This window comes from Tubulanus polymorphus, chromosome 3, assembly GCF_964204645.1.
Source record: "Tubulanus polymorphus chromosome 3, tnTubPoly1.2, whole genome shotgun sequence".
Classification (NCBI taxonomy): Eukaryota; Metazoa; Nemertea; class Palaeonemertea; order Tubulaniformes; family Tubulanidae; genus Tubulanus; species Tubulanus polymorphus.
Genome location: NC_134027.1, coordinates 13,938,040 through 13,961,067, shown reverse-complemented (window position 1 = coordinate 13,961,067; position 23,028 = coordinate 13,938,040). Strand labels below are relative to the sequence as shown.

Below are 23,028 nucleotides of genomic sequence, written 5' to 3'. Positions count from 1 at the left end.
ACTATGCATTGCATGTTGCAAAAACCATCATTAACATACATCTGTAAATTTCAGTTTATTCACCAGACATGCCTAAAAGGCTGCCGATTAAGGATATTTTCAGTGGTCTCTTTGTCAGCGTTGGACGCGCAGTACGATACTGGTTGCATTACACTTTAGTAGCCTTTGCGTGGCTTGGTGTCGTTCCTTTAACTGCATGTAAGTGGTAATCCAATTTTTAATAACCCATATACCAAGGAATCTTCCAATCTTAGGGGCTAGTGTCCACCTTGTCTGTCAGTTCCCATATATATCCGTTTGTCCGTGTCTGTTGGTTTTTGTATTCCAGATGATATTTCAGTTCGTTGGCCTACATTGCTGTAATAATCTGAAGAGCTAGACTTTGGATCATGTATGTCCTCCAAGACGCCTGATATATGTCTGCCACATATGTCTGGAAAATCAGCAATTATTTTTGTCTCCCAGATGCTGATGCATATAGCACTAGATGATTAATTGCAAACAGTGGTAAAGACTCAACTATTATGAGAATGACCATCGCAATGTTTTCAAAAGTGACATATGTAAAAACGGAAATACGGTTTTACGGAAATACGGAAATATAGTTTTTTTCCCTTTTAAGCCCACTTGGGACTTTAGTCCCAGCGGGCTATTGCGTTCACTTTTCGTCCGTCGTCCGTCCGTTGTCCGTCCGTCCGTCCGTAGACGGAATCCAGTTATTTTGGGAAGTTTTGAAGGTGCTTCAAGGTAACGTCTTGATATTTGGCTTACACATGTATCTACCCTAGACACATCTTCAGCCCAAAAACTGGCCCTGTCAGAATCAAGATGGCCGACTGGCAGCCATTGTTGTTCGCCAAAATCAGCACTTTTTACACATTTTTGAACTTTTTGAGGGAAATTTTGAAGACGCGTTGATCAATTACCTTGATCTTTCGGTTATATGTGAATCCCTCCAGGGCCCATCAGCATATCAAAAATTGGGTCGGTCGGACTCAAGATGGCCGTACTATGACCTTTTTGGTGCCCAAAAATGTTAATTTTGGCCCGAATTCTGAGTCCTGTAGCTTCCTACTGGTTTGCCATTTCTCATTACAATTTGTGATGGGTATTCTTTGGAAAGGGATGTTTTATACCTGAGACAGGTATTTTTCATCAGCCAATTATGACGCAATTGGCGGCCATCTTGGTGTCACCAGTACTCATTCGTAAGTGGGAAAAAGTTTTTCCATATTATATTGATACCTAAGCGTATTTTGCTACCACAATCAATTAGAAAGTTGTAGCTCATAACGTGTTCTATGATTGTGGTGAGTTTCAAGGTAATTGGATTTCGTATATGGCCACCAGGGGGCGTTGAATAATACAACATCTTAGCATTTCTTTATTATATTCGTACCTATGCATATTTTGTAACCACAATCAGTTGGAAAGTTGTAGCTCATGACATCATCTATGATTGTTGCGAGTTTGAAGGACATAAGTTTTTCTATATAGTCAACTGGGGGCGTTGAATAGTAGAATAACTTAGTATTTCCTTATTATATTGGTACCTAGGCATATTTTGTTACCATGATCAATTGCAAATTTGTAGTTCATGACATGTTCTATGATTGTGGTGAGTTTCGAGGTCATTGGGTTTTGAATATGGTCACCAGGGGGCGTTGAATAGTAGAATGACTTAGTATTTCCATATTAAATTGGTAACGAGGCATATTTTGTTATCACAATCAATTACAAAATCGTAGCTGCTGACATGTTCTATGATTGTGGTGAGTTTCAAGGTCATTGGTTTTTGTAAATGGTCACCAGGGGGCGTTGAATGTTGAAATCGTTAAATTGTTGAGCATTTGAAACCACTTCCCAAGTGGGCATGGCGTCCCTGGACCCCTAGTTACTTTAGTCATTAAATCTTATTTGGTATTGTATTCAAGAGTTGTATTCAATAGTCTCTTATCGGTATTCCATGTTTACTACATTGTGGTGTTGTTGGCAATGTTTAACTCCATCTCCGCTACAAGTAATTATTTTTAAACAATGATGGTCAGGTTATGTGGGGCCTTCCGCATAATTACATTCAACAGTGTACTTACTCACAATTGCTTCATTTTATTTCAGGATTATCTCTAGGCTCTTGTTCAAATAAATAAGAGAATTTCATGTGATCGTCCATTGATTGTGATACCAAGTGTTTCTCTCTTTCAGGTCGCATTTATCGTGCGTTGTTTACAGGCTCAGTCAGTTCATTATTGACACTTCCTCTTGATATGTTGTCAACGTAAGTTATGTACCACCTTACAGGTTGTCCCAACAAAGATTATACCTATTTTAAGTGAACTTGTGGTGTAGCTCAATCTATTGCTTACCCATTTTTAGCTCTCGAGGAACGAGAGAGCTATTATGGCGATGCCTGGAAATCGGTTGTGTATGTTGCCTGTCGTGCGAAGCACACACGTGTATGCATGCGCTGAACAAATAGTTCCATAATTCTAAGGCTAATATACATTTTGGTAGTTATGATTCCCGAGTGATTACGATGTATTATGAATAAATGAATTGTCATGATTAAACGATTTTTCGATTAATTATTATTTATGCATTCGTGTCTGTGCAGAGACACGCACTCTCTCGTACGGCGTGGTTTAATCTGCTTTGCCGATAGAATGATAGTACGAGTGAACGTTGGCTGTCGCTTCTGTCTGGCGAATAGATATCGCTCACAATTACATATTGTTCATGTCAAACTGGCGCACTGTAGTGCAAAAATAGATTAACCCGACCACACAGAAAGAATTTGTTAAGCTGTAAAATGTGATAACCTTTATCATTTCATTTTGTAAACTGGCGGATCTAATATTCTGATATTGTAAAATATTATTGATCATGGTTTAAAAACGGTATTGTACGGGGTAGATAGGTGGCCGGCTGTGTCAACTTTTCAGCAATGAGTGGAGTGACAAGGTATCAATTTATTAGCCTTAGGTCTTGGCTTTGAATCCTGAAAATCCTGACAGAGTTTGTATGGAACTTAAAATACTTATTCATCTCCCGATACAGCTAGATTTGATTTCAGTTTCAGCAACAAAAATATAAATATGACATCTGAGATGCTTTTGATTTAACGAAACCTTATTTAAGGACGCTTATAATCTATAATGATTATATGAATTTCATTTCAAAATCTATTAGGCCTACTTAAAATGGGATACTTATTTACCCTTCTCTTCCTTGTATAAACAAATGTTTTCCATTTAAAATCTAATTACCTAATACTTTTATAACATGCATTTCATTTCATGCCAAGACGTATAAGCTGACAGAGCACCTTACTAAACCAATATATGGTCTAGTGTTTTGAATATGATAAACTCCTTCAATTCACTAACTTCTGCGCTGAATCTAACTGTGCCCATGGGCACCTTGTTATTGATTAGACCTTCTTTCATTACGTTTGTATGAAAAGTCGTGAGCACTTGGGATGAGTCAACTGTGTGCAATAGGGGTAGTAGACAATGTATGATGTATACAGGGAATGGGAGGGAATGCTTACAATTTGTTTATGGTGCATACCGAACGCATCACAATTAGGTCCCCTCCCCCCTCTGTACGCACATGTATGCAATGTAAGCTAAATTTGATGATTTAACATATCAAAGGCCTTACTTAGATCGAGTTAAATTCCAATAGTATATTTCCAGTTTCTAGATTTTGAAAAATATGGATGGTTATAAGTGTTAAAACCATTTCAGTAGAATATCCCTTTCTGAAACGAAATTGGGAGTTCGTTAACAAATTATATTTCTCCATAAATACCATAATTCTTGTATAAACAATTTTCTCAGATAATTTAGATATTGACTGTAGAACTGAGATTGGTCTATAATTACTGAATACATGTTGATCACCACTTTTGAATAAAGGAGTAACTAGAGCAGTTTTGGAGTTGGTACTATGCCAGTTGACAAGCTACAAATGAAAATATGACGCGGAGGAGCTGAAATCAAATCAATTACTGATTTCAGAACCTTATGACTAATTCCATCAGAACCACATGTGCTTTTGCATTTCATAGCTTTGGCTAGTTTCTCTATTTCCTAACTAGTGGTTGGATACAAAAATAAACTCTTGATTGTTCACGTTACTCAAATACTCAGTAAAATGTTTGGGTGAATTAGTAATTCTGCCAATTGGGGTCCAATTGACACAAAAAATTCATTAAAAGCATTTGAAACGTTTTGATCATCCTGTATAACTAACGCCGTTATTTTACCTTTGCTTTTGCCTAAAATATTATCAGACATTGAATTTCCCTCAGACCGCACATTTAAAAAAGAAGTTGAAGTTAATACAATTCAAGTCTCAATGGACTCACTGTTCGTCAACAACTTGCTGGCAATCAAACTGTTGTGTGTTTTCAAAAATATCGAGAAGCAGGTCGATTTTGATCTAATCACATATGTTTCATTCAGCCACCTATCTTCACTTCAAACCCAGAAAATAAAGAGCATGGTTCAATGTTTATTTTGGTGTGACCATAGAATTTGTTGTACAAGTTAGTTAAAATGGTCCAAGCTTATTCATACTTAGCTAGTGATAACAACTAACCTTTAAGTCCTAATAGCCAAGACAGTCTTGTTGATTTTTGGTTTACCTATGTTATGGCTGTTGGTTGGTAATCTGCCAAAAGTATGATGCAATATTTTTCGCGATGATGCAATATTTTTCGCTTTCTATAAGTTACTTGTGTTGACCTATATTTTTTGTTTCCGACGTGAATACGGGAATTTCTCGGAATTTCGGCACCTCTGACGTTATAATGGGATAGTCGCGAGATGCCTAGCAATGCATTCGACATTCGTGCCATGCTAAGTTCGCTTTTAGTTTGTTCGTTTGTGAGGATTATAATGGATTCGGCTATGTAATTTAGTATCTGGAACTTAGTAAGTATGACAGTTTCTATAGTCCTAGCTTGGCTTTGTCTCGTAGTTGTCTTATTTTGACTACAAAATACATTCTTTCTTTGAAAAAGAATTAGCGGCCCCCCTCTATTCCGAGCCAGCGGCGACAACGCTGTTCTTGGAGAGGCGGCCATCTTGGTGTCATCAGTTCTCATTCGTAGGTGGGAAAAAGTTTTTCCACATTATATTGATACCTAAACATATTTTGTTACCACAATCAATTGGTAAGTTGTAGCTCATAACATGTTCTATGATTTTTGTGAGTTTCAAGGTCATGATTGCATTTGTATATAGCCACCAGGGGGCGTTGAATCATGCAATAATAATACAGTATTTCTATATTATATTTATAACTATGCATATTGTGTTACCACAATCAATTGCAAAGTTGTAGCTCATGACATCGTCTATGATTGTGGTGAGTTTTAAGGACATTAGTTATTCTATATGGTCATCAGGGTGCGTTGAATAGTAGAATAACTTAGTATTTTCTTATGATATTGGTACTTAGGCATATTTTGTCAGCACAATCAATTACAAAATTGTAGCTGCTGACATGTTCTATGATTGTGGTGAGTTTCAAGGTCATTGAATTTTGTATATGGCCACCAGGGGGCGTTGAATATTGAAATTGTTAGATTGTTGAGCATTTGAAACCATTTAGGGACCTAAGGTTTTTAACTGATTGATAGCTGTCTAGAGAAAGTTTCTGGTTACTGATCCTTATTCTTTTCTTTTTTCAGTGACAATGTTTTGTCTGATTGTTTTCAAGGATGTTTTGTTGTCACATGTACTCTGTGTGCATTCATCAGTTTAGTTTGGCTAAGAGAACAGATATTACACGGAGGTGGACCTGATTGGTTAGAACAAGAAAACCCTAATGAGCAAGCTAATAATTTTCAACCTCAGGTTAGTTGTATTATTGATCTTAACCCTTTCAGTACACACCCACTTCCAGGAAGCCAGTAGAACTACAGAATTTATGTGCCCCCCTTCCCCGTCTGTTGATGTAAAGTTTTTTATGTCGGGACTTGAACCTGATTGCATTTGAACACGTCCTGCTTACAGTAAACGTCTAACAGATGGTGCTCTGGTAGATTTTGCGACGGTCTAAACAAATTTTGATAGTTTTATGATCATTTGATTGGATTCATCACTACAACTAAAAGCAAAATGGCTTCAAAACGACAGCTAAATATCAGTGAAGTGATAGACGATGTGAAGAAGGTTCTGAAATGGACATGGGAGATGGAGAATCTTATTGAGGTAGTGATAGTGAAAGTGAAACTTCCCTTGATTTAGATGGCCCAAGGGGCACATCTGGTGATATTGACGAAATGAGAATTGACAGTGATGACCCTTTCCGAGGGCTTGAAGTTCAAAATGACTCCCATCATAGCTATGATTCTGAAACCAACAATATGGGCCTAGAAGATCTCCTTCAACATCACCTCAGTCAGAAGAACCCAGGGATCCAACCAGTCGCAGAGTGGCCCTTCCAATATGATATCCTTCAGAGTCAAGATCATTGTCTCGCTCGCAAACACATTCGCTCTTACGGTCTCCATCACCTGATATCAATAGGCAGATTAGGCCAAATTTAAGAGGCCCAGGACATAGAGGAAGACCTTGTTTTCGTCCTCCACTGGTGAACATAAATTTGGGAGGTATTTTAGGAAGACTGGCCAACCGTGGGCGTGGTTGTGGTGGCAGGATTCAGAATGCCCGTAATCGTCAACAGTGACATGATTTCAATCTGTGGAACTGGGTAAAGGTTGATGAAAAACATCCTTAAATTCCTCCAAATTCTGTATTAAGCGGAAATGAGAGAATGAAAGTCAGGGTGAATGGTCCTCCTATTGATTATTTCAGGCTATTCCTCACAAACGATATTATCGATTTCATAATGCACGAGACAAATAGGTATGCCCCGGAGTATATTGATGCAAATCAAGAATATAAGCGAAATCATCCATCCGCAGCAGGAAAAACATGGACCCCGACAAATAGAGAGGAGATTCTTACATTTTTGGCCCATTTTACTCATGGCACTAATACACAGGCCCAGGCTGCATTTATATTGGACGACTGATGAGTTAATGCATAACTCCATATTTAGCCAGACGATGAGACGTGATCGATTCTTCTCTCTTTTGAAGTTCTTACACTTTGAAATCATTCAAGATCTTAATTATGATGGCAAAGCTGAGGATAGAGACCGATTGCACAGGGTGCACCATTTTATGAACCTCATGAGGGACCGCTGTCGAGCTGTATATGAACCAGGTGAAGATTTGTCGATCGGTGAATCCTTATTCAACGGTAGATTGGCTTTCAAACAATTTATTCGAACAAAACATTTTGGATTAAAGTTTTTTGAAGTCTGCACATTGTATGGGATCACTGTAGACTTCATCATATATAGCGGTCCCAATCATCTGGTGGGAAAACAATGGAGAAACTGATAACTATTTGATAACGGAGAGGATACCTATATACTTGATGCAAAATTACATCAATGATGGCAGATGTTTATATCTAGACAACCATTATACTTCACCACAATTGGTGCAATATTTTATGGACAGAGACACGACAGTCATTGGAACAGTGAAAACAAATCGTACAAATTTTCCCGCTGCCGAGCAACTAGAAAAGGGCCTGTATAATAACCAAGTACTTGCCCTCAAATATCGTGCAATGCTGAACAAATCAGATGGAAAACCTAAATCGGTCTGCCTGGTCTCGACAAATGCTGATGCTCGATTCATTGATACTGGCAAGATGGATCGTCACGGTCATAATATAGTTGCCTCACTCTGTACATATTCTCCAAAGCACAACAAGTGTGCTGTCGCCAGGACTTAGTACATTGTCTTACTGGCCGCCATTTTCCTAAACAACACCCAGTCAGGGATGCTAAAAACAGGAGGGGTCAGAGAGTGTACTCAGCTCGAGGAATCCGTACTGCTAAAAGGTATGTTCCTGAGACACCATGGATTTGTCATGATTGTCCATCCAGTCTAGGCCTGCACGTTGAAAAAGACTGCTTTATTGTGTATCGCACTGTGACAGATATAAGCTGTATCTAGGTGAATATTTCATTGAATGAACTGATACTAGGTACATTTTTGGCCTACTTGGGACTTAAGCCCCAGCGTGCTATTGCATTTACTTTTCGTCCGTCGTCCATCTGTAATAGCGTCCGTCCGTCCGTAGACGGAATCCAGTTATTTTGGGAAGTTTTGATGACGCTTCGATGAAATGTCATGATATTTGGGTTACACGTGTATCTACACACATCTTCAGCCCAAAAACGGGCCCTGTTAGAATCAAGATGGCCGACTGGCAGCTATTGTTGTTTGCCAAAAGAAACACTTTTTACACATTTTTGAACTTTTTGAGGGAAATTTTGAAGACGCTTTGATCAATTACCTTGATCTTTCATATATATTTAAAACCCCTAAGGGCCCATCAGTACAAGAAAAATTTGTTCGATCGGACTCAATATGATCGTACTATGACTTTTTGTGCCCAAAAATGTCTATTTTGTCCTGAATTCTGAGTCCTGTAGTTTCCTACTGGTTTCCCATTTCTCATTGCAGAGTTCAGACCACTATTTCAAAATCTTCTATATCCTCCTATAGTAAAAATAAGAAATTCGAGAGTTTAGTTTATATATAGCGTGTAAATTCATGGGAAATTCTGCTTATGGCTCGTAATTAAAGTGGTTTTCATCCCACATACCCAACCTAACTTTTGAAATAATCAAACCTTTAGAAAGGAGGGGTATCCCAGCATAGGTATGCCAGTACATCCGAGCCGAATATCGAAGGGAAACACTCACCTTGTTGGTACCTTTACTCCAAGCAAAAAAAGGCCCAGGAAATCCCTTATTTCATCATCAATCTGTCTCTCAGGACTAATGGATTTCATTCATGTAACTGAAATTCGTTACCTATCCCATTTGCAGAATTATGGAAACATTTATGGGGGACTTCTTCACTCTAGGTACTATGTTTGGGGTCCAGCCTTGCTTACTTCGAGCTACTAACCTAATTGTGGTCTAATGCCTGCAACTTGTGATGGGTATTCTTTGGAAAGGGATGTTTTATACCTGAGACAGGTATTTTTGATCAGCCAATTATGACGCCATTGGCGGCCATCTTTGTGTCATCAGTACTCATTCGTGGGTTGAAAATAGTTTTTCCACATTATTTTGATACCTAAGCATATTTTGTAACCACAATAAATTGGTAAGTGGCAGCTCATAATGTGTTCTATGATTTTGGTGAGTTTCAAGGTAATTTGTTTGTATATGGTCACTAGGGGGCATTGAATAATACAATAACTTAGTATTTCTTAGTATTTTTGGTTTACCTTTGTCAGCGATATGATGTTGGCGTTGAGCCAATTCATGTAAAATCGCGGTACGTTTTTTTATGTGAGCATTTGTTTCATTGGTTCTCAGTTTAAACGATGTATAATCGATGCGATTGAAGACATGCCGAACCTCCGTCGATGACATGGTCAACTGAGTTAAAATTCTACAAAAAACTGTTTTTGGCGGGAAAATTCTTAGCTCTCGCGTATAAAATTGCAATGACCTTGATTGGGGGGCGTCGTCTCTGGGAGCGAATGGGATTGGCTGTTTTTGGGATATACAGGGAATTCCGGCGCTACTAAAATAATTATGGGAAAGCAATAGAAGGGTGTACGTTTCATTGGACTAGGTGCCGTTTACAGTTCAATTTCCTAATTTCAAATTGTCATTGTTGATGAGGATGTTATTATTTCACACATCTGCCATAGGTATTGTTTCTTTTTAATACCCGGTGATTGTTTTGATTGACATTGAGGTGTAAGCGAACATTCACTTACACGAGGCCTCCACGTGCGCGCGGAGTGCTACATGACACACACACAAGCTCGTACAGTACACTACTAAAGGTGATGCTGTAACGCGTGCACGTTTGACATGAAAATAGGCTGAATAATCATAGCAGAAGATGAGCGCTGTGTTTTCTGTTTGATAGAATTTGTAATAAATTGTAATTTCTTGTGACCTGAAAATATTAAGCAGCAAACTACAAGTATAGGTCGAGGTCTGAATATTGTAGTTGTAAATTCCAGGATTTAAAACCATCTAATAGCCGATTTCTTCTGCACCGGTATTTTAACTTCCGCGGCAAACATTGGAAGAGGTTTCCAAGACCCAATAGTCAGCCACCCTACGTGACATCATATGAATATTAGGCCATCCCATATTAATGGTCTGTTTGCCGTAACCCGACCGACCCGACTTCAAAGGTACCGAGTGAAAACTTTTTTCTGGGATTCATTGAAATAAATTTTATTTTTGATAAAAACGGCAGACCGACACTTCCGACGTATTAGCTACGTATGTTTGAATTCAAGTGTGCATCGTGTAAAAAAATGCCTTGACATGTGGCTAATTTAAGTTTTCCAGGAAACCGGCGGTGTTCCAATAAGCTGCCATTCATTCTCATAGTGACTAAAGCTGATAACGTAAAAGCACGCATATATTCAATGTACTGATTCATTATGATGCTCTGGACGAAATTATAATTTTAGAATAATTCTCGAAATCTACGCTATTAGATTTCTGCGATATTGTTTCCATGTAAAAAAGGTGATAGGCCTAAATTTGTTTTTTTTGCCCAAAAATTTACCGACTCATCCTGAAAAGTTGAGTCGGTGTTACGGCAAACAGACAATTATTTTGGGATGGCCTTATTTGAATATTTTCTTCATATTGTGAAACATATTTTTTTTAAAAATATAAAATAGTTTCCCTGCCACGCCTACCTGTACCCTACAAAATTTTGGACGTGGACCGTAACCAAATGTATATCTTTGGTCTTATTTGACTACAAAATGATTCTTTAAGAAAGATAAAATACGATATAAACTTGTGGAACTTTGAAGTCACGAATTAAAAAGATTTTTCAAGCAATGCCCTTATTCCAAACAACCTCTAGCTTTCAAGGTAAACCACACTTTGCCCATGGGCAATTTATTAGTATTTCTTAGTATTTCCTATTTTGTTACGACAATCAATTGCAAAGTTGTAGCTCATGACATGGTCTGCAATTGAGGTGGTTTTAAGGTCATTAGTTGATCCAGGAAAAAAGACACTCTAAATATTTGGATGGATATATGAAAGCTGTGGGTACTGGAGTGTGTAATGGGTAGTGTAGTGTGATCTGTGTGCATTTGTGGCCAGCACACAGATCACATTGTTCAATGGGGTTTGGTCCAGGACTCGCGAGATTTTCAACAACACGGAAGTAACGTGTAATAAATGATGACTTCAGGGCTGCCAACCCTCCCGAATTATTCGGAATCCTCCCGATTTGCGTGAAGAAATTCCGACGATACGATCGGGTATACAAAATTCCGACTTTTTTTCTTTTTCGGCGATGTCCGATTTTCCACCCGCCAGCGCATTGTAACACAATATGATGATTTGGTAGAACAGAATTGAATAGGTGGGGAATTTATATGCACGCCCGCGGTGGATGAGTGCGTGGCTATATACTGTGTACGTGGGTCAGGCGATAAACAGCGCTTACTAGCGCGCGCGTGCGTGCGTGTGTGTGTATGAGAGTAGCTGTGTTATTGATTTTATCTACGCATGGCGTACGATTATTTCGTAGTAGGAGAGCAGCTTTTTAATTTGTTTCAAGAATAAAAATAAAGTTCATTCGTTTTAAAATACGTTGTTTTCAATCATTTTTGTGAAAATATTATGACATGTGGCAAAATGTGATTGTTATTGTCAAATTGCTCCGCATCGTTTCGGAGAAGAATCGGTTTACTGCGGTAATTAGCTCGTTTTCGCAGCGCGATTAGCATTCGAAGATCCGGGTTAGATTTCAACGTGTGGACTCTTTGAAATGTTTCGGTAAGCAATTGCTTTGCTAGTTTGAACCTTAATGTTGTCACTCTTGTGTTAGTTTGATTTAAAAAGATAATTTAAGATGCTTTTGAGCAGTGCATCTCAAAGTAAACTTTTAGTTCGCATATTTGGCAGATGGCAGCACCATCGAGTAGCATGTAGATTTAGAGACTTTTTACTGTTTGTATCTTTCAGTTCTGTACGTGGAGTCTCTCTTGGACAGTATCATGGAATTGATGCTGGAAATGGATATATTCGCATGACAGCTGTATAGTGTTATGTAATTCGTTTGACAATTTATGCCAGTTTTATGTTCTTATTTTTAGTCTATTGTATATTTTTGATAAACACAGTTGATTTTTTTCTTTCATAAAATAATAAAGAAAAAATACATTCTGTAGAATTTGCTGATTTTTTATTTTGCTAATAATTCCATATTTTCATATCCAGCTTTCATATATTACACGTGAAAGGTATTCCTAATTGAAAGCAAAATATTCCTACTTGGAAAAGTCACAATTTCTTCGGTTTCGATATATTCCTATTGAAACCTTCAATATTCCTAATTAATCTGCCATTCATCCCTAAATGGAATTTTGAAAGGTTGGCAGCCCTGTGACTTGAATTGCATGACTACCTACCACCCCTCATTATTGTTGGAAAACTAAACATTCCGCACTGTCTAAAAATTAGTAATAATATTTTTAGAAATGGCCAGAATTGTAACTTAGGTTCTATCTCATTTTTATTTTACAATTGCAATTGGTTTAATTTTTTTTTAAACGGCCGTTAAGGCTTCATGTTTCGTCTGCAATTCACTGCAAATAGTTACGCAACTACGCAGATTTCAGTGTTTTTGGCAGCTGTACACTCAATCGGCACCGTTCGTGACTAGCTTCACTGCGGAATTATCATTAATTAACATTGCCATATCACATCATCAACTTATATTGTGCCTTAAAACCCTAACAGCCGAAATAATTGAAATGCACACACGATTTCTATCATTGAAAATTGAGAGAGTGGCCATGTTTGTGTTTGCTGCTTCGCGTAAATCCCGCGCGGTGGCGCAACCGCGCGGTATGGGGCCGATACGTCTAGGCCTATATTATGGTCACCAGGGGGCGTTGAATAGTAGAATAACTTAGTATTTCCTTATTATATTGGTACCTAGGGATATTTTTTTACCATGATCAATTGCAAGGTTGTAGCTCATGTCATGTTCTATGATTGTGGTGCGTTTCAGAACAGTGGGTTATGCATATGAACACTAGGGGCGTTAAATAGTAGAATAACTAAGTACACGATGTATTTCCATATTATATGGGTAACGAGGTATATTTTGTTATCACTTGCCGATACCGGCTAGCTAATTGATACGCCTTTCATTTGATGGTAAGGAGTGCTTCTTGCCTTTTTCTATGTTTGCCTCAAATTGCACTTAGAATGACATCATTGGATAGATAAGAAGTGTTTGACAAAATATTCTCAGCAATAAGCCTTTGAGGCAGTATATCTGACGTAAGCCAATATAATTTTTTTTCAAGTCTGATTTTGTAAACAGGTGGTTGTAGTAACATGGCCCCCATTGGTCACATGATTATATAAGTAGCTAAAATTAACAAAAATATAATAAGCATGGAGCTCTTTGCTTTCACTTTGATTCTATATAGTTGATCGTCTGATTTGATGTGTTACTTAGGCTGGAATCTTATGTTGATACATAGTGTTTGATTCGAGCAAATCTATTTGTCAAAACGAAAGGTTTTTTGTTTGAACCAAGTGTATATTGTTCAATCGAACAGAATTGTTTTCATCCGAACTTTCGTTCGAACAAAAGTGTTTTCACTCAACAAATTTTTCTTTCGGGACAAAAGTCTTTCGTTCGAAATATAACATAGTGTTTTATTCGAACAAAAATTTATATTGTTCGGTCGAACAGCATTGTCTTCATTCAAACAAAATTTTCTTGTTGAAACATAAGTGTATTGGTCGATGGAAGCATTTTTAATTCGAAAGAAAAAATGTTTTGTGGAACTAAATAGCTTTTTCGTTATAATGAGTTATCTTCCTTCGAAGAAAATAATCTTCACACTCGAACAAAAAGGTATAAATTGGACCTGGGTTTTCTTTGTATCCGATATCCATATTATGCCTTTTTCAGGTTGAAGCTCATCTTCCATGTTTCTGACCATGAAGGGAACTCAGTCTGTTTAGGTCATTTTGGAAATTTTGCTAGGTCCTGTACATTTTGGATTACTCTGTATATCATTCATCAGGACAGTTAAGATTAGGATACTACCTTGTGCCACTCCACTAGACCTACCAATTTTCAAGATTAGACAATTCCGTTGATTTTGGCCACCTGTTTTCGTACGGAGAAAACTGCTGAGCTATTTAAGCGACCCATCATTGATACCGTTTCCTAATAGCTTGTTTAGTAATCGCTGATGTCGTACCTTATCAAATGCTTTTTCAAAATTGATAAAGACTAATTAAGGCCTAAGATTTTGATTTTTCCAGAGTCAAATAAGGCTATCTGGTCCTGTCATCCATGGTTTCAAGTAGGCCTAATTGACTGTTTGTAGACCTTCCTTTTATAAACCTGTCTTGACCATTGAATGCGATTCTTCATTTGAAATAGCATGGTGCGGTTTCGTCAGCATACACGCAATCGTGGTGGACACAGTATCCAGACAAGATAAAGAAATTGAACAATTATGAACAATGCTGTGCCCGTTATTGCTGCTTTGCAGCTATATTATGTTTACTTTAAATTTGATATTATATTTTATTATGCAAAAACCCAAACCCGGCGGCACGATCATTGACATTAGGCTGTTAGATTTTGTTTTCGGTTTAGCATTTATTTTACGTAGTAAGTAATTATTCATAATGTAGATTATAACCTGTAATATAGTTTACATGATGAAGAAGTAAAGGTACACTGTCATCGATGATAAAACTGTCATAAACAGTGCGTTTACTCGCGCCATGTGTTTCAATTCAATTCAATATATTCATTCAATCACCGTGTGTAAATCACCGCACAAATTTAAGCAGTCAATGCTTTTAATCAATTATATTCTTGTTCGCCCACCTGATGCTTATAATTAATTATGAGCATCAGTTGGAGGAACAAGAATATCTACATTTACCATAGTGCCATGGATTGATTACATTTATTTCTATCACATGAAAAAAGATCCTACTAATATCAATATTCAGTCGCTTGCCAGTGTAGACTTGTTGAAAGATTGGTTGAATGAACCGGAACCTAATTTCCTTATTATGTACATCGATTTAAACAAAAAGAAACCTCGACCACTGATTACAAAATTATATCCGTACTTCGACTTCCAATTTCAAAATCAAACCCCCTGTTTTGCTCCTGGCAGGTGTGGTGGGTTTGTAAATAAAACAAAATATACCAACTAGATAGATAACGGCCAATCCCTATTTTGATATCAAAATATCATCCCCGCTTGCTAGGGTTTTATCGCTTTCAGTCAGTGAACTAACACACCCTAACTGCAAATCTTCATTGATCCACTATATTGATTCTTGGGCAGACGGGTTCCCGCTCCCAGTCTATATATCTAGCCAATCAGATGTAGACCTTTTGTTTTCGTTCTATCAATACCATGCATCTCATTGGCTAGATAAAGGCCTATAGACTGGTGGCAATAAAACCTTGGCAAACAAAGGAATGGTCAATACCAACCACTGTGGCCAGCTAATTCGGCTTTTAAAATTAGATTTGCTTACACTTTTCTGAACTGCACAAAAACGAGGAATGTCAAATGAAATACATATCATAGTGAGATATCAATACAAAACACATTTCATGCATTTTATTGTGTGCATATTCATTTAGAAATTAGAAGAGTTAGTGGCAGATCACTTGGACATACTGATTCTTTTTCTGCCGTCCTATCTATCCATGTAAATACATGTATACTCAATTCAGTTTGACAAATCGACTGATTTACTTGACTTATCAAATCAATTTGAGTAATCATTTTAATAAATGTATTGATTCGCCGAATTGAATCTTGAACTTTTCTTGAAGAAGATCATTCTTGAGATCAACACAAAGGAAAGGAAAATAAGGAGGGGTTTGGGGCTGACAATCGATTTGTTATCCGATTTGTAACAGTGCACAATAAAAGGGTTCATAGGCTGTGTGTTCAGCATTCATTATATGTTTCACTTGTCTTTATATTGTTGCAATTGTGGTCAGGTTAAGCGTCAGTGCCTGTTTTACGCGCCGGTGATGCTTACTGCTTTTCATTTCCTATTTACTGACCTCTCTCTACCTGGCCGACTTATGACCTACTTTCGACACGGGAACTTCCCATGTACACGATAACTCGAAAACCGTTTGAGATAATTTCGTGAAATCTTTATGGTATGTTGCTTATGTATGCTTAGTATTTGATTACATTAGTTGAGTTACCACACATATAATGTCAACATGACACTTTGGGTGGTTTGTTTATTTTGTTAATTTTCTTGTTTTTTTTGTAAAATAAATTCATTGTGGTTAAAAGAAAAAACACTAGATGAGTTGAAATTCCTAATAAGTATATTTTGTACAACAGGTTAAAATGTGCTGTGTTGGTCAGGGCAGTGAGTTATTCTATTTTGATACTGAGCACTCTTATTTAGAAATCTTTCGAAGCATTAGAATTTCATAGATTCTAACATAACTTATCAGTCTAAAACGCCGAACCTAATAGTTTATAGTAAATATCTGGGGATCTAGAAAATTAGCTTATTGGTTAGTTGAAAACAGAATTAGCACACACTAGTGGGATTTTAGCCCCTTACCCCAATGGTAATATCTTTTATGTAGACATTGAGATGAATTCTTTTGTAGGCCGTGCCTGTGGAAAATGGGAATGCTGATGAGGGATTAGTGGTTGAAAATCCAAATAATCAAGCTGAGGAACAGGTACATGCAGCTCAAAATAATGGTAATCAAGTACCTCATGGTAAATATGTTTTTATGGACTTTCGCATTAGCGAACTCCATTTTGCTATCGCATATGTAACTTTCTTCCTTTGGTACAAAATAACTTTCGAATGAAGCTTAGTTTCTCCTCAAAACTGTAAATAGATCTCTAACCCCATTAAAATTCATCGGCATGCGTTGCTTATTTATTAATTTATTATGGACTTTAGCCATTTAGCTTTATTCATGTATATATTCGTATCCCTCAAAGGCCCATCAGCATGAGAAAAATTGGGTCGATCGGACTCAAGATAGCTTTCCTGTGTGCCCAAAAATGTCAATTTTTGCCTGAATTCTGAGTCCTGTTGCTTCATAATGGTTTGCCATTTTTCATTGGAATTTGTGAGGGGTATTCTTTGGAAAGGAATCTTTTATACCTGAGACAGGTATTTTTGATCAGCCAATTGTGACGCAATTGGCGGCCAACTTGGTGTCATCAGTACTCATTCGTAGGTGGAAAAAAGTTTTTCCACATTATATTGATACCCAAAGCATATTGTGTTACCACAATCAATTGGAAAGTTGTTGCTCATGACATGTTCTATGATTGTATTGAGTTTCAAGGTCATTGGTTTTTGTATTTGGCCACCGGGGGCGTTGAACAATATAATAATTTAGTATTTCTAAATTATATTCGTAACTATGCATATTTTGTTGCCACAATCAATTGGAAAGTTGTAGCTCATGATATGGTCTATGATTGTGGTGAGTTTCAAGGTCATTAGTTATTCTATATGGTCACCAGGGGCGTTGAATAGAAGAGTAACTTAGTGTTTCCTTATTTTATTGGTACCTAGGCTTATTTTGTTACCACAATCAATTACAAACTCGTAGCTGCTGACATGTTCTATGATTGTGGTGAGTTTCAAGGTCATTGGATGGGGTATTGAATATTGAAATTGTTAGATTGTTGAGCATTTGAAACCACTTCCAAGTGGGCATGGTGTCCCTGGACCCCAAGTTATATGCTGCAATCTTGGAATTCTCTTCCTATGGTCACCTTGATATCTGTTTTGTTTTTCATGTAATGAAAATTGCAGAGATTATTTTGTAGTTCAATTATTTTGGACCTGTTTTTTAATTAGAAAAATTTTGTCTGACTATTAGCTATTGACATCTTTTATTCATTCTAGATGAAAATAATTGGAATCCTATTGAATGGGATAGAGCAGCTGAAGAATTAACTTGGGAACGAGTAGGTATACTATGAAGCAATAACTTAATGTCATACTGATTTAAATGTTTAAAAAGCCATGGACATTTAACCATGGAGATTTTTTCAAGAACAATGTACCATCATTTGAAATAATTTAATGCTAACAAAAATTCTTCATCTATGCCAGTTGATATATTGAACTGAATTGGGTCTTAAAAGACAGAAGCTCTGTAGGGGCTCTAGTTTTGTAGGCGAATAGGACACCCAGCATGTCACTTCTGTAATTTGTTTCATATCATTTTAATCAATTAAACGCCAAATTCATTGGGGTGTATGTGTCATGGCTGAAAAGCACATACTTGAGACCTCGTTAGTGTGATACAGCCTACAATTCTAGGGCTGGAATTTTCTCAAACTTAGTGTAAGGATTAGGGCAGGTCAGATGTCCACCACTATTTAGATGAAGGTTATCGGCCATAGATATGGCCGATACAACCTACAATTCTTGATGGATTTTTCGTGAATCTAAGTGTGAGGATTAGGGCAGATATGATATTCACCCCTATTGTAGGTAATCAACGTTTAATTATTATCATCAGGGCCATCTTGAAAATCTTGTTAGCACAAATCTGAAAAGATAAAAGAACACTACGCTAATTTTTATATACGTCTACGCCTATTACTATACAAATTGAGTGAATTTGAATGACATGGTTTCCAGAGTAAAGGCTCTTTAACTGTGCAACTGAGCATATATTCATACAAATCATTCATTAGAACATTATCCATTCTCCAAACCCTATGAAGAAATTTTGAAAGGGGGCCTCGTTAAAATATATATGAGCTTTTTCGCCAAAATCTGATCGCAGAAATGTCTCTTTGTAAAAGCCAATCAGAAAGCAAAGACTCCTCTCTATGAATGGCTTAGCCGCAGAGATCAACAGGTGTTCACGCGAACCCGCGGTATCGTCTACCGTTTTACTTCCAGGTTTTATTTTAAGATCTAAAATGGAAATTTCAATATCGATTTCTGTGACATCTTTAGTTGATTTGGTTTTTCAGAGGAATATTTTTATTTGCACTACCGAATATATCATTGACAATAATCGAAGTCCGGGAAAAATAGCTTTTTCTCAAATCGGATAGATGACCTCGATATGCTAATTAGCCATGTGCTCAAACTGCAAATTCAATCAAATTTTATTCTGCAAAATAAATATCAAGTCCAATTCAATTTTACTTTAATGAACAACGTAAAACAGCAAATACAATTCAATTTTGTTTTATTGAGCAAATTTCAATAATTCAATTCTATCCCACATTCAAATCAATAAGACCAAGGGCAAAGATTTATCTGAGGTATTTGTTCCTGCAAGCTCCAGTCACTGTTTGTGCTAAATATGAAAACAAATTGAATTGTGTAAATTAATCTTAGCCTATGATTGACTAGTCTATGAACTGGGAGTGTATTTGGAGAAATTTAACCAACAGAATCTCATCATTTGCCATTTCATGAAAAGGCTGGATGTGCTGACCCCTAGGTCTGACTCCTTTAAAATTGCGATTGTTATAAACTGATTTCGGTGAAACGCGCCCTTGTGCGACATTGTATCCAGCAAGGCAGAAACCCGTTATCACCGCTTTGCAGCTATATTTATTACTATTATTTTATTCCACACTATTTTTACTTAAAAAACATAGGCTTTGTTACCTTGCCATTGTTGCCGATACAATCCGTATGATATCCTTCAGCTCGCTTCGATCTACAAATACTCCGTGCGCATTTTGATGAATCAACGTTACTAAAGCACTGTTGGGCCGTAAACATCAAGAATTGAGCCTCATTCAATGAGGCGACATGTTTTCCAGAGTTGTCATTCCGAAATCCACTGCCGCTGCTTGTCACTTCGATTATCAAGTCGAGTATAAATAAACAATTTTTTACAATAATTTATTGCAGCAAGTCTTCACATTCAGCCGCTGTTCTCAAACAGTGATTTTAACAATTATCCATTTTCTTCATCATTACACTTTACCGATCCACAGGATATTTACTACTACAAATATCATAAGCACTGTCGATCTGTAAAGATCGATGAATCGCATCGTTCCATGGATCCGCTGCAAGTTCTCCTCGCCATGAGAATCAAATCAAGTACAAATGAATTTATAACTCCCAGTGATTTGCCCGCGGGCTTAAAACGGTTAGCTTTACAATATCGTATTTTCATTTACCGGATATTTACGGATATTTACAATATAAATGAATTTATTACTACAGAGATTTGGCCGCGGTCTTCATCCATTATCAATATTCTATTTTTTGTACAGTGCATACCAATCTTTTCCAAATCCACAGGATATTAACTAAATACCTGCATAAAACATATTATCCGTAAGCTGGACTAACACTTGATATTTGGATTCAGTGTTCTGATAACGGGGGTGATAGGTGATCGTTTTTAGGCCGCTTGAGTTGTACGCAAAATTTGCGATAGAAAATCCGGTATGATTGCTAAAACACGTAGTACAAAAGATTTGTTTCTTCGTGCGAAAATGAAATCGTTTACAAATCGAATACACCATGAGACCTAACCCTGTTAAAAAAAGATGTAGGAATACGATGTTTAGAGGGGTTAAAGTGCAATAGGACTAAGTCTCCTCTGTCCGGTTGCTAGGCCAACGCGAATACGTAGGCCTTTCAGTTTTATTAACGTGGGCCAAAATAAGAATTGTTTTTGAAAAGCTGTTAGCATTCGTCATTCATTATGAACCAGCTTTCATTTGAGATTTTTTCATCATTAATAAAACAGATATTTTATTAATTCCTGATGACTTACGTTACTTTGGAGCCCCAGATGATAAGATCTTATTCGTTTGAACATCTTTTCGTACGATCAAAATTGTTTTCGCTCAACAAATTGTTTTGTCAGAACGGAAAGTTTTCTTGTTCGAACAAAAAGAAAATTGTTCAATCGTACAAAATTTTCTTTCTCGGAAGAAAATTTTTTGTTGAAAAATTTGTTTGAACAAGATTGTTTTCGCTCAACAATTTGTTTTTTGTCGGGACCAAAAGTTTTTCGTTCGAACAAAAAGTATATTGTTCGATCGAGACTTGTTTTTATTAGCCCACTTGGGACTTTCGTCCCAGCGGGCTATTGCGTTCACTTTTCGTCCATCGTCCGTCCGTCCGTAGATGGAATCCAGTTATTTTGGGAAATTTTGAAGACGCTTCAATGTTATGTCTTGATATTTGGGTTACACATGTATCATGTTGTCAGAATCAAGATAGCTGACTGGCAGCCATTGTTGTTTGCCAAAATCGGCACTTTTTACACATTTTTGAAGTTTTTGAAGACGCTTTGATTAATTACCTTGATCTTTTTTACATACTTCAATCCCCCAAGGGCCCATCAGCATAAGACAAATTGGGTCGATCAGACTCAAGATGGTCGTCCTATGACCTTTTTAGTGCCCTGAAATGTCAATTTTGGCCAGAATTCTGGGTCCTGTAGCTTCCTACTGGTTTGCCATACCTCATTGCAATTTTGAGACAGGTATTTTTGATCAGCCAATTATGACGCTATTGGCAGCCATCTTGGTGTCATCAGTACTCATTGGTAGGTGGGAAAAAGTTTTACAACATTATATTAATACCTAAGCATATTGTGTTACTACAATCAATTGGTTAGTTGCAGCCCATAATGTTTTTTATGATTTTGGTGAGTTTCAAGGTCATTGGTTTTTGTATATGGCCACCAGGAGGCGATGAATAATACAATAACTTAGTATTTCTATATTATGTTCATACCTATGCATATTTTGTTACCACAATCAATTGCAAAGTTGAAGCTCATGACTTCGTCTATGATTGTGGTGAGTTTTCAGGACATTAGTTGTTCTATGTGGTCACCAGGGGGCGTTAGTTAGCTTAGTATTTCCTTATTAGATTGGTACCTAGGCATATTTTTGTTACCATGATCGATTGCAAAGTTGTAGTCCATGACATGGTCCATGATTGTGCTGAGTTTCAAGGTCATTGGGTTTTGCATATGGTCACCAGGGGGCATTGAATAGTAGAATAACTTGCTATCACAATCAAATAAAATATCATAGCTGCTGACATATTCTATGATTGTGGCATCCTCCCTCTGCAGGGACTCGAACCTGATGGCATCGCTACACTCAGCCACGGCACGAACCCCTGCATCAGTAGACCGGGTGCGCAGGTACATGCGCAGCTTTCCGAACAAAAACTGGCGGCACCAATCAGATTGCTCGTTGTATAATCGTTGAGGCAAATTTCAAGGAAGAACTATAAATGGGAAAACCCGGACTAAAATAAAACGGGATATCTGATTGACTAAAAATCACATCATCTGAACTGCGCATGTATCTGTGCACACGGTCGATTATGGCAGGGTTTCGTGCCGTGGCAATCTCGATGCCATCAGGTTCGAATCCCTGCCGGGGAGGATGGGATTGTGGTGAGTTTCAAGGTCATTGATTTTTGTATATGGTCACCAGGGGGCGTTGAATATTGAAAGCGTTAGATTGTTGAGCATTTGAAACCACTTCCCAAGTGGGCATGGTGTCCCTGGACCGCTAGTTTTACTGACATTTTTAGTGGGAGGGGGACACGTGCCCCAGTCCTCTCCGTAAATCCACCACTGATGTTCCTTCATGTTTTCATTATTTTTTAGCTCTTGGGTTTGGATGGATCTCTAGTTTTTCTGGTGAGTAAAATCTAAACTAGCTATACAGCAACTTAGGGCTATTGCATTTTTTGTCTCTGATTGTTGATTAAGACACAGGTAAAAAACTGGTGCGATATAGTTAGAGAAAATTAAAGTTTTCATGGAAAGTATCGAAGATGCTAAGACTTTTAGCTTTCATATTCACCGTGTGGACTATACCATTATCAGGGATGAAAATCTTCCAACCATTTCTGTCATTTTCTTCATTCCTGAGATCA

General features: G+C 37.4%; 1 protein-coding gene across 2 annotated transcripts in view; it reads left to right on the top strand.

Moving 5' to 3' along the window:
* Positions 1-23,028, top strand: part of LOC141901338 (E3 ubiquitin-protein ligase MARCHF6-like) — a 122,639-nt gene that overhangs the window by 26,676 nt on the left and 72,935 nt on the right. For both annotated transcript variants that reach the window (XM_074788522.1, XM_074788523.1), the window contains exons 4-9: positions 55-198; positions 2,206-2,278; positions 5,702-5,867; positions 16,763-16,877; positions 18,031-18,092; positions 22,757-22,789. In XM_074788522.1, coding sequence (XP_074644623.1) covers positions 55-198; positions 2,206-2,278; positions 5,702-5,867; positions 16,763-16,877; positions 18,031-18,092; positions 22,757-22,789 — 593 coding nt within the window. The remainder of the gene's footprint in view (positions 1-54; positions 199-2,205; positions 2,279-5,701; positions 5,868-16,762; positions 16,878-18,030; positions 18,093-22,756; positions 22,790-23,028) is intronic.